Source organism: Micromesistius poutassou, assembly GCF_964030765.1.
Source record: "Micromesistius poutassou genome assembly, chromosome: 8".
In the NCBI taxonomy this organism is placed as follows: Eukaryota; Metazoa; Chordata; class Actinopteri; order Gadiformes; family Gadidae; genus Micromesistius; species Micromesistius poutassou.
This window is the reverse complement of record NC_140278.1, coordinates 7867499-7880279: the sequence shown is the minus strand read 5'-3', so window position 1 is coordinate 7880279 and position 12781 is coordinate 7867499. Positions and strand designations below refer to the sequence as shown.

Below are 12781 nucleotides of genomic sequence, written 5' to 3'. Positions count from 1 at the left end.
TAATACAAAGACAACTTAAATAAGCTTTTAGATAAAACATGAACATTAAATTAAGCTTTTATATCTTTCTCAGAAATGTTTGTTCTCTCAAAATAACACAGATGCCAAACACATTTGTTATCTCTGTTTTTATTTGCAGTGTTTTAAACATCAGGAATTCGATGTGTTGGCTCTTTTTTCTTGTAGCTCTAGCTCGGCAGGTTTGTCCAGCTAAAGAAAAACATCAAGACCAGAGTTCCAATACAATACAGATACACAACATCAACAACAGTATTATTACATTTATAACTAAGGGTAACTTACTAAATAACTCTTAACTGACTCTTTAGATCAGATCTTTAACCACTCCAGGAAGTACTTTAATTCACGGTATTTTCAGCTTGTATCACAGAGAACAGCTCCTAATTAATTGAATGATGTGCAGGTAAATGAAAAATTGTCACAAATCTCACTGTAACACCTGTTTGTCTTATGCTCATTCTAAAAGGATACAGTTGCTAACAATTATATTAATTGCGTTACAGTTTTTTTTGTTTAATGTCATTATTATTTGTGTTGCCTGTTCATTTGGGGTTGACTGTTGTAGTTTTTGATAGTTTTAATGTTTTGGTGAATGCATGTTGAGGGAACATAGGGCTGACAGAACATAAGGCTGACAGAACATAAGGCTGACAGAATATAAGGCTGAGGGAACATAGGGCTGAGGGAACATGGGACCTTAATGTGTGTATAGGGCTGAGGATACATAAGGCTCAACTCACCACCTCACCTATTTAACTCACCTGGTTTAACTCATCCAAACATCGGTTTTACTCACCTGTTTAACTTACCAACTTAGATGTTTAACCTACCAACACCAACTCACTAACACCTATTTAACTCGCCTGTTTACCACGTTCACTCACCTGTTTAACTCACAAATTGCCCGGTTTAACTAGCCTGCTACCGGTGGGTTGAGGACATACCTGGGTTTCATGGTAGATCCAGTGGACCAGCGAGGTCACGCTCGTGTACACTCCCGGTTTACCGCCACGGCCGCAGCCGTGTCCCCAGCTCACCACGCCTGCTAGCCTCCAATCCCCAGGACTGGTCTCACAGACCAATGGACCCCCGCTGTCGCCCTGGCACCCAGACCACAGGCCATTCAGTTCAGAACGCAGGACAGCTCTTCAGTCAGGTTAGGAATAGGGCCTTACTTTTGAGTTGGCTAGAAAGGTTAAGACTAGTTGGTAGAAGATGTATAACAAGTTGGTTAGTTGGGTAAAGACTAGATGTAAGAAGAAATAAGACCACCTTAAAAGTCGGTACCTGACATGAATCGACCCCTCCCTTCATGTAACCAGCACAAAACATTCGTGGAGTGAGCCGGTCTCCATAGACATGCCGTTGGGAGCATGTGGACAGGGATATGATCTGAACGCACGCCTGCTGGAGCTCATCAGACAGCAGCCCTGGAACAGAGAAACTACCCATCATTCAGCAGCCTGCATTGGGTGAGGAAGAGGAGGAAATTAAGACATTGCACAAAAGAAGCAATGAAGTGTTAAGAATGGAGTAAAACCATGTTGCCTAGTGGGAATAAACTATAAAAGACCAGCCCCATCTGATATAAACAATAAAAATAATTTCCCTAGAGGATATAAACAACAAGAAATACACCCCTAGCAGATTTGGACCATTAAACGCTCCCTAGGCCTAGAGTCTAATAAGGTATACCATCATTGGGCATTTTAAGTAAATACAACTTTTTAAGTTTTGCAAACTTCATTGATTTCCATTTTCCAAGCTTGTGTTTAAATGTTTAAATGGACTTGCACCTCAGCCTCTCTGGAAATACATGAACAGACTACAGAGCTGCAGCAGATCCACCAGAGCAGCTTCAAGTGGCAACAGTCAACCTATTTTGTTCAAACAGCTTTTTCTGTGAAAGGAGCAAAGTCCTGGATCTTGCTGCCAGATCACTAGAAATGTTCTGCAAAAATTCAACATTATTAATAATCAAATCCTGGTTAATTCAGCAACAAACTTGAACTCATGTCGAGTTGTCTGTAGCTATGTTACTACTAATGTGTTTTATTGTATCTTGTTGTAGCCTACTTAGTTTATCTTCTTCTTACCTTGTGCTTCATTGTATCACTCAGTTTACCCTCTTAACCTCTTATCTTCTTTTTTGCTTGTGCTTTATCTTTTTTCACAAAAGCCCTTTAGGGGCGGGTGTTGAAAATTAGCATCCGCTATAAGCACTATGATACTTGCATTGGATAGTTATCTATGTACACTGTATCTGTCCCGATCAAAAAAACTATAAATAAATATAGGATAGAAACAATAATTAAAAAATAACAACCACTAGCAGGTATGAATAATACAAATAATGAATAATTAAAATGCATGAATGAATAAAAAGACCCACCTTTCTCTTTTGTATACCCCCAGCCTGTAATCCAGCATCTTGTTTCGGGAGGGAAGGACTCGTTGGGACTGGGCAGACAAACAGGCCGCACGCCACCTAGTGGACAGAAGACGAAACAACGCAAACAATGCAAGGCTTTGGCAGATGGTAGGAACGATAGTTAGCACAGAAAAGTAATATAATCAATTACAGTTATCATAACAATGGCAATAATGATTAAATAATAATAATAATAATAATTATAAATAATTTTATAATGACATAATCTTAACAAAAACTGGCTGAAGTTCTTTAAGGGGGACATATTATACCACCAGGTGTGAGTGTGATTAGCCGTTACAAGCTGTTTTGAAAATGTGCCGCTTCTGACATCACAGGTGGGCGTGTCCACCTAGATGTGTGCTGGATAGATCAGTCTACCAGCCTACCCAGTGGACTGTAGCAAATATGGGTATTCCATAAACGGACCTATCAGCTGGATGTCTGTGAGCATGCTCAGAAGCCCAAGGTCGTAGTCCCCGCTGGTGGAGGAGTAGAGGTGGTGGTAGATCACCCTCCCCACACGGTACCGCTGACCCTGGGACATGTCCAGCAATCGCAATGAACCCACCACAACCTCCCAGTTAGATAGCTCTAGCATGTTGGAACTGGTACACACACACACACACACACACACACAGACACACAGACACACACACACACACACACACACACACACACACACACACACACACACACACACACACACACACACACACACACTTGGTTGGGTATAGCACCGTTTGTATTCTGTACTTCTGTGTGGAAACAGAACACTATGTTGTGTGGTCCTAGTGCCTAGTGTTTGTGTGTGGTATGTTGTGTAATAGTGCCTAGTGTGTAGTCGTGTGTTAAGTGGGTGGTGTCTGTAGTGTCTTTAATGTATATTACTTAGTGTGTGTATAGTCTGTCTGTGTAGCGCGTGTTGTGTGTGTCTGAGTATGTGTCGTACTGCACTAAGCAGTGTGCTGCGGTGATGACCCAGCGCGGGGAGATGATGGACCCTCCACAGAAGTGCTTTCCTTTCCACCGGAGGCTGCTCTGCCAGCCCCAGGGCCCCGCCTCTGCCGGGGTCCCCCCCACAATGCGCCCCAGGCCCCGCCGTGCCGGGGACGGGCAGACTGCTGGAACCACTATTAGTAATATTTATTATGCAGATAATACTTTGACACATACTGATGATACATTCATATCATAAGTAGAATGCATACTGAAGACCCGTTCATATGATACTCATAATACATTCTGATAATACACTCATTATTTCTAATAGATCAATCATCCCATACACACTAATCACCAACCATCTACTGATACTAAACCAAATCAATTGAGGGTTTTTTTGGAGCACTTTAGAATAACTAACTGTGGAGCATTAATAGAGTAAATAGTGAATTAATTCATTTATAAGAGTAATTTGATGATTTACAAATGATTTAAAGCGTGTTCATTTTGCTTTGTAAACAAGTTATTACTAGTTATTCTCTACTTCATTGGATCCGTTAAGTTACCGGTGTGTGTTTCGTTACGTGCAGAGCTGTCGCTCAACTGGGTTGTATTGAACGCGAGCTGCACCGGTGTCGGGAGGCTGCAATTCTCTTTTCCGTCACTCGACAGTTCCGTCAAAAGTATTGCGCCTAAGAAGCAAACCAAATGCAAGGGATGAGAAGAGTGTACAAATTATCTTAATACTAATGATAACAGCAATAACAATAATGATAATAACAATGATGCTATATTCATAATGATGTGTCCAATAAGGGGTCCAAGTGACCAGGCGGAAACTGGTTTACCGCAAGGGACAATTCTTCATCTGAACTGTACACATCCTCACTGAATTGATCATTACACAGCCTCACTGGACACATCCTCACTGTTACCATAGCTGTACACATCCTCACTGGGACCCATCACTGAACACATCCTCACTGGGTCTGTCACTGAACACATCCTCACTGGGTCTGTCACTGAACACATCCTCACTGGGTCTATCACTGAGCCCCACAGGTTCCCCTACCCCTGATATGCTGATGGTATCCAGCTCATGTCTCTTTCCCCGTGATGACACCACATGCTCAGCACGTATTTCTGTCTCTCAAACATCTCCTTCTCGATGAATGCGCATCACCTTTTAACAGAACCTGGCTCAGACTGAGGCCATCCACCCCATACAGCATCACTGTTCAGCTTGACTCAATGATGATGAGTACCAACCAAGTCACTTATTAATATGATGTAATTATTTTCATATAATATGTCATATAAGGTACCCAAGATGGGGACGATGACAAGGAGGAAAGTGACCAGGTACAGGAGGTATTCCAGGCAGAGTAGCATGCGCCCCATCCAGGGACAAAGCCAGTCCCATCTTGTACCTGAATGGCAGAATAGGTTGTTAGTCAATATGACCCAAAACAACCCATATGAGCATTTCACTGGTCCAGCGCCCCTGTTGGCTGGTTAAAGTAACCAGCCACACGCCACATGACAAGTTTCTATCTGCTTAAACAAACTGGATGACATTCCTTTTATTCCCAGAGGAAAATGCAATATTTTTGCAATGCAATAAAAAATTTTATCAAAAAAAAAGTTTTATCAAATTCTAGCGAGAAATGTGCATTTTATTTTCATAGTCTTTATTCATTAAATGTATATACTGTCTATTGTCTAGTTAATTAAATGGTAATTGAATACCCTAGAATACTGTTACTATTATACCACTACTTCTACTATACTAATCAGGGCCGTTTCTGACCTTTAGGAGTGTCATCAACATCGTCATCAACGTCTTCATCAATGTCAGCTTCAACTGCTTTGACCTGCATGTTGGCGTTGCGTGCTATTTCAGCTGTGCCTGCTTCAAACATTACATCCGCTAAATCTGCTGTTTGCACTGTGTCCGCTACATTGGCTATGTCCGCAACGTTGCCAGGCGTGGGCATCTGGAGGGAGGTGGAGTAGGAGGGGAGGCAGGGTGGAGGTAGACGGGAGGTAGAGTGGAGGTGGAGGTGAGGAAGAGTAGGTGGAAGGGGAGGGGAGGTGGGGAGAGGTGGAGGTGGAGGTACAGCGTACGTCAAGGGAGGGGCGGAGGTGACCTAGAACTAGAGAGAAGGTGGAGGGAGAGGTGGAGGTAGAGAGAAGGTGGAGGGAGAGGTGGTGCGTACATGGAGGGAAAGGTGGAGCGTATGTGGAGGTGAGGAAGAGTTGGTGGAGGGAGAGTCAGAAGTGAGATGGAGGGGGAGGGAGAGGGGATATAAGGAAGAGGAGGAGGGAAGCAGAGATGTGAAGCAGAGGTGAGGTAAAGAGGAGGTGTTGGGTGAGGTGAATAGAGAATGTCATTTAGCACAGATAATTTTATCCAAAGCGACCTATATCGAATTTCTTTGTACATACATGTCGTTAAGGAGCATAGAGCTTGCCTACTAGCAGGGCTTGTGGAGCTTTGGGATCTTTCAGCTCGGGGTCAAAGAACCAAACCACTAGACTTCCCTGCCCCCCATTTCAAGACATTTCAAGACATTTCATGTACTTCAACAGAACGTTTTATAATGAGGTGTAGAGTAGTCAACCTCCAAGCAATAAATCGATAAATCAAACAAGTGTGCAGTCTCACCTGGCAGTTGGCCATGACAGCGTCCCCTCGTATTTGATTGCTCCTGCTTCATACAAGCTCTGCAGGGAGAGCCTTAAGCTCCACCCATTTGATATATAATCACACCCCCTGTCATCCAGCAACACCCCCTAACCCTACTGCTGTGTATTATTAATGGACTGGCTCAGGGTTGAACAACACACCTGGGTTGGCACACACAGCTACAGACCCTATTGGTTCAGCTGATCACGTTACAGCACAGGGTGTTGGCAGCTCACAACGAGGATAACATGATGGTAGCATTACCTCAGCATATCTTTTGTACACTCAGACACACACTTGTCTGTAGGTAGTATCTGGCTGCCAAAGCCGCTAAGCAAGGCATCAACACACACGCTCTGGTTTCAACGACAATAATACCTCACAACACCAACTTTAAATTAATCATGACTTGATCCTTCCTGGAATCTCTCTCTCTCTCACACACACACACACACACACACACACGAGAATAGTTAGGTATCATTTATTACAACCTCAAAAATTTACATTTAAACATGAAACACTCAAATGTGACAGACTTTGTTTGACTATAATGTTGAAAAAAAATGACATAGAAGTGGGAAGAAATAAGGACATCTTTTATTCATCATAACGTCATATGATGTCACTGATGATGTAGCCCCTGATTGGTTAAAATGTTAAAAGAGCTGATCAGGGGGGGAAAACACACCTAGACCAGCTCCTCCTTCTTCGCCACCAACACCCCCTGTAACCTCCTCCACCTGATCCACCCCTCCCCAGCTCAGCAGTGGAGGATCTTCTGGAAGGCCTTTCTGAACTCAATGTTGAAGGTGGTGTAGATGACAGGGTTGACGGCGCTGTTCAGGTAGCCCAGCCAGGTGACGGCGCTGTAGAGGGAGGGGGAGACACAGCAGGAGGTCCCGCAGTGGGCCTTCAACACGTGGGTCAGGAAGAACGGCAGCCAGCAAATGATGAACACTCCTGCAGAGAGAGACGCATTACGTTGGGAGAGAGAGAGAGAGAGAGAGAGAGAGAGAGAGAGAGAGAGTCCTCCTCACCCAGTATGATGGGAGAGAGCGAGAGAGAGAGTGAGAGCGAGAGATAGACTTAGATGGAGAGAGAGAGAGAGTCCTCCACTCCCAGTATGATGGGAGAGCGAGAGAGAGAGTTAGAGAGAGATGGGGTTAGATGGAGAGAGAGAGAGAGAGAGAGAGAGAGAGAGAGAGAGAGAGTTAGAGAGAGAGAGAGAGAGAGAGAGTTAGATGGAGAGAGAGAGAGAGAGAGAGAGAGTTAGATGGAGAGAGAGAGAGAGAGTCCTCACCCAGTACAATTGCCAGCATCTGAGTGGCCTTGCGTTCCTTCTGCTGGGACAGCCTCCCCCTCGCCTTCTCGCCCCGCTCCAGCCACCCCTCCCTCCCCCGCAGCCCCCCCTCCAGGGCGGTGAGCCCCGCGGTCAGGGGGAGGAAGGGCCTTGCTCGCCCCGGGGCCACAGACACCGACACGCACACCTGGGGGGGCGTGGCCAGAACTTGGTTGCTATGACACAGGAACTGGCCAGGCTCCGCCTCCGGAAGATGGACCACCGCCTCCTTCACCAGCGTCTGGACGCAGACAGAAGCGATTTGGACAAGAGACCGACCGTCTGTGTTTCCCTGTCTGCATGACAGCAGGTAGTGTCCCGGTAGTGGTGTGGATGAGGGTTAAAACAACCGGCAGCAGAGAGACAGACACAACTGCAGCAGGAACACATTGAATCTTTGAGTTGCAGATACTGCAGTCTTAAAGGTGACATACACCACCAGGTGTGAGTGTGATTAGCCGTTACAAGCCTTTTTGAAAGTCTGCCTTTTCTGACATCACAAGTGGGCGTGTCCACCTAGATGTATGACGGATAGATGAGAAACGTTTGCTGCAGTCCACCTCCAGTAGGCTGGTAGACTGATCTATCCAGCACACATCTAGGTGGACACGCCCACTTGTGATGTCAGAAGAGGACTAACGACTAATCACACTCACACCTGGTGGTGTAATATGTCACCTTTAAAAGTGCAGAACATCCTGATGGAGGGTCTCCCTATTGAACGAGCCTTGTTGTGAAGGAGAGCCTCCTAGCTGAGGAGGGCCTCTTGGTGGAGGAGAGAGCCCCTAGTGGAGGAGATGTATATCTTTGAGACTCACCACTTTCTTGCGCTGGGGGGCGGCGGTGGGGGGATGGAGCATCACGGTAAACAGCTTCACGTCTTCTGGGTTGGTGCACTTGTTCTGGGGGGGGGGGGGGGGTTCTGTTTATCTTAAAAACTCTTGAAAACAACTCTGTCCTGTCCAGAGAGCATTGAGACTAGTAAGACCATATTATCCGTTCTCTACCATTCCATGTGATCATCATATTAACCATGTCCATACTGAGATTAAAGCCAGGGTAGGCAAAAGAATAAGTTACTTTTTGCAAGTATCCAAACTAAAAATGTTTTTTGTATTCTGCCGGGTGCATTCATTTTGTTTGTGTATCTGGCTGTCAAAAACTAAATAAATTCTGACAAAATCAGGCAAGGCTCAGGGCGGGCTGCAGGTCTTTGCAAAAGGGAAGCGTACAGCCAGAGTTACGAGGTGGATCTTGGCGGCTCTTGGTATACAGGCAGGATGCAGAAGTGGGATTCAACCTTTCCAACTTGCAATAACCACGCTATTATTAGCAATGTTGGCATTATCCATTAGCTTTTTCACCTTGCGTTGGGTGTCTTCGGGCTGACTGACCCTCTGCTGGGTGGGAGGGGCCTGTGTGGCCAGGGGGCGTGTCTTCTGGGCAGGTCTTCTGGGCGGAGCCGTACGTCTGCCCCGCCTCCGCAGGACAACACAGATCTGAGCATAGACGAGCAGTGTGACGATGAAGGGAACGTAGAAGGATGCCACGGAGGAGTAGACCACGAAGGAGGGGTCCGCAAAACTACACTTCCTTCCATCTCTATTGGCTGGAGAGAGAGAGAGAGACTTTTAGCGCGGCTATAGGGAAAGGTACAGACTCATAGCTATAGAGAAAGGTACAGACTCATAGCTATAGAGAAAGGTACAGACTCATAGCTATAGAGAAAGGTAATAATAGCCTGGCTATAGGGAAATGTACAGACTCATAGCCTGGCTAAAGGTAGAATATTCTAGATGAAACACCAAACAACGAATTCAGCAAATGTATTGTCATGTATACTCATAGTCGAATAATAGAAGGACCTATACAAGAATGAATCCACCACAACCTCATCGGAAACAAATGAATCTTATAGATGGAAGAGTGTGTGATGTTGCGGAGATGCGGATGTCTTCACTGGATTACTTCCACCTGAAGCCTTTCTGTGTCGAGTGGCTACTCAGCAGTGATGTCAGACCTCACAGCCTCTCCAGACATACTGGGATTATGTGTTCCCACTCCAAACGCCCAGGCAATGCATTCTGGGAAGCAGCTGTCTTCTTCTGTTTATATATATGATAATATATCATATATGGTATCCTGTGGCTAGTATAATACTAGCCACAGGATACCATGATGCTAGCTACAGGATGATGATGGTGTGTGTGTGTGTGTGTGTGTGTGTGTGTGTGTGTGTGTGTGTGTGTGTGTGTGTGTGTGTGTGTGTTACCTGTGTGGTTGAGTCCAAACAGCAGGGGGCAGGAGATGGCGAAGGAGAGGAACCAGACGATGGAGATCATGAGCGCCACCCTCCGCCTGGAGCTGTACCGCGTGCTGTAGAGCATGGGCATCGCCACCGCCGTGTACCTGTCAACCACGCACACATTTAACCTCACCTGTAACCCTCACCTGTAAACCTCACCTGTTAACCACACATGTAAACCTACCTGCAACCTCACCTATAAACCTCACCTGTAAACCACCTACCTGCAACCTCACCCGTAAACCTCACCTGTTAACCTCACCTGTTAACCTCACCTGTAAACCTCACCTGTTAACCTCACCTGTTAACCTCACCCGTAAGCCTCACCTGTAACCTCACCTGTAAACCTCACCTGCAACCTCACCTGTAAACCCTGTCTATAACCTCACCTTTAACCTCACCTGTAAACCTCACCTGTTAACCTCACCTGTAAACCTACCTGCAACCTCACCTGTAAACCCTGTCTATAACCTCACCTTTAACCTCACCTGTAAACCTCACCTGTAACCTTGCCTGTTGACCTCGCCTGTAAACCTCACCTTTAAACCTCACCTGTATACCTCAGCTGTTAACCTCACCTGTAAACCTCACCTGTAAATCTACCTACAACCTCAACTGTAAACCCTTTCTGTAACCTCACCTTTAACCTAATCTGTAAACCTCACATGTTACCTAACCTGTAACCTCAAGCCCTAATTACACTTCTCTGTCAGCACGTTTGCAAAGCCCCACGTCCCAGTGCAGAGATCTGAACACAGCCCTATTGCTGTTCACAGACATACGCAGGTCTGCAAACAGCAATTGTTGGAAGGACCTACAAACATGTCACTCATCTCTGTGGAGGTTCGCATCAACTAATTGCCGAATTGTATAGCCGGGTTCGGCGTGTGTTTTGTTAGGGATGGAGAGACAGAGGAACAAAAATGAATGCACCCGGCCAGTATTGAAACACTACATTTTAATTTGTTTGGGATTCACCGACCACTTTTCAGCCATACATTTTAGCATCACATTTTTTCACATGAATGTATTGATTGTACAAGAGAGAGAGAGAGAGCGAGAGAGCGAGAGAGAGAGAGAGAGCGAGACCGAGAGAGCTGACCTGTTGATGCTGATTGAGAGACCTTATTGTAATAGGGTAGAGAGGTGTAAGATAGATAGATAGATGTGTAGAGCTGACCTGTCGATGCTGATGGCACACAGGTTGAGGATGCTGGCCGTACACATCATCACGTCTAGGGTCAGCAGGAGGTCACAGTGGAGCAGACTGAACCCCCACTCACCTACTACCTATAGTATATAAATATACACTTCTATATTATACTATATTACTGTGTTATATATACTGAACCTCCACTCACCTAACATCTAATACATATATAATATACATATATATTGAGCCTCCATTCACCTAGTACCTGTAATACATATATAATATACATATATACTACTATATATACTGAGCCTCCAATCACCTTACATCTGTAATGCATACATAAGACACACTTCTATTTTGATATAAACTGAACGTCCAGTCCTCCTGTTGCTAAAGACACACAGTGTACCTCCAGGTAGACCCCCCAGGGCATGACCAGCGTGGCCAGCAGCAGGTCCGAAACGGCCAGGGACACGATGAGGTAGTTGGTGGTGGTCTGGAGGGTGCGCTCGCCCCACACCGCCACACACACCAGCACGTTGCCAAACACCACGCAGAAGATCAGCAACACCAGCAGCACCGCGTAGAAGTTGTAGGGAGGGGACGAGGAGTCGGGGACGGAGCAGTTGGAGGACGAGGGAGGAGACGAGGAGGAGGAGGTGGGGAAGGAGGAGAGCGGCTCATTGGTAAGGAAAGGAGAGGAGGAGGAGAGGAAGGAGAACTCTGGCTTGTGAAGCGACGTCATCATCTGGAGAAAGATATGCACACACACAAACACACACACAGTTTGGACTTACGGGAAGGGGTTAGGATGCTGACAGGTACACTGCAGATGTTGTAGCTAAAACCCAAAACCTTTTGGCTGGGAGTCCAACACCCGTGTAGCTCAAAATACAAAGTAAACTACTATTATGATAATATTATTATTATATCTACATAAGTTGATCACTTGTTCATACGAAGATCCTCTTTTGATGAACGGCTTAACACATTCAGATGAAAAGAGATGCAGGGATGGAGTGATGGCAGAGAGCGAGAGAGAGAGAGCGACACTTAACGGACCACTCCATATATTTCTCTACAGCAGCTAGTCAATAAAGCAATACAAAATAATAGGATTCACCTCCCAGTGTAACCTTGGAGGAAACCAATTAGTGGATGGGGAGTTGATGAACATGGTGTGGTTGAATATTTATGAATAATCATTAAGTGACCTCAACCCCATAAAAGTCTAACATTGTATTTCCATTGACAAACAATGAATTCATCATGAATGTAACTGGATAAAATTATATTTCTTTCTTTCTATGTATGGATATCTTAAAAAAAAGGTTCCATAAAAGCAATTTTTTGATTCATAGAACTATGAATTTACTATTTCCATTACCTTCTTTTTGTCGGAACTCACAATAATCGCTTCAGTAATAATTCAGTAGTCATGGCATAGTGTGTCTGTCGCCTTTCACCCCAACATGTCATGATGAAACAGAATTCAAATCAGGAGCAGGTTTCACTCACCGTCCGCCAGCCACTCCCGTCCAAAATCAGCGGCGGCTCCCGGGGAGTTTCCTCCGACGGGGGTCAACGTTGGGCTGCTGTTCCCACCTCGAGCCCCCCTCCTTCCCACCGTGTGGCCGGGAGCAGGGCAGCCGGCTCCGTGGTGGTGGAGGAGGGTGATGGGTGGAGCAGCCAAACGAGCTGCGGATGGCAGGTGGAGAGGAGAGGGGAGAAGAAGAAGAAGGGAGGATTTGAGAGGCAAGCAGAGGAAGAGAGGAGAGGAGAAAGAGGGAGGAGGAGGAGAGCAAAGTAGAGGAGGAAAGGAAAGTAGACGGGGATAGAGGAGAGGAGAAAGAGCGAAGAGGAAAGTAGAGGAGGGGAGGCGAAAGAGAGGA

The 12781-nt window shown here is 45.7% G+C and overlaps 2 protein-coding genes across 2 annotated transcripts; both read right to left on the bottom strand.

Annotated features, from left to right (window-relative positions):
• Nucleotides 1–150: 150 nt before the first annotated feature.
• Nucleotides 151–3053, bottom strand: LOC311351752 (transmembrane protease serine 3; the record flags this gene model as incomplete). The annotated part of the gene is made up of 5 exons (XM_084471901.1): nt 151–210; nt 966–1121; nt 1309–1451; nt 2414–2509; nt 2882–3053. 5 exons carry the CDS (start codon nt 3051–3053, stop codon nt 151–153), a joined length of 627 nt encoding a protein of 208 aa, XP_084328027.1.
• Nucleotides 3054–6849: 3796 nt separating this feature from the next.
• drd2l (dopamine receptor D2 like) lies at nt 6850–11634 on the bottom strand (the record flags this gene model as incomplete). The annotated part of the gene is made up of 7 exons (XM_084471900.1): nt 6850–7049; nt 7390–7669; nt 8247–8330; nt 8793–9037; nt 9701–9837; nt 10914–11023; nt 11299–11634. The coding sequence occupies 7 exons, from the start codon at nt 11632–11634 to the stop codon at nt 6850–6852; spliced, it is 1392 nt and encodes a 463-aa protein (XP_084328026.1).
• Nucleotides 11635–12781: the final 1147 nt, after the last annotated feature.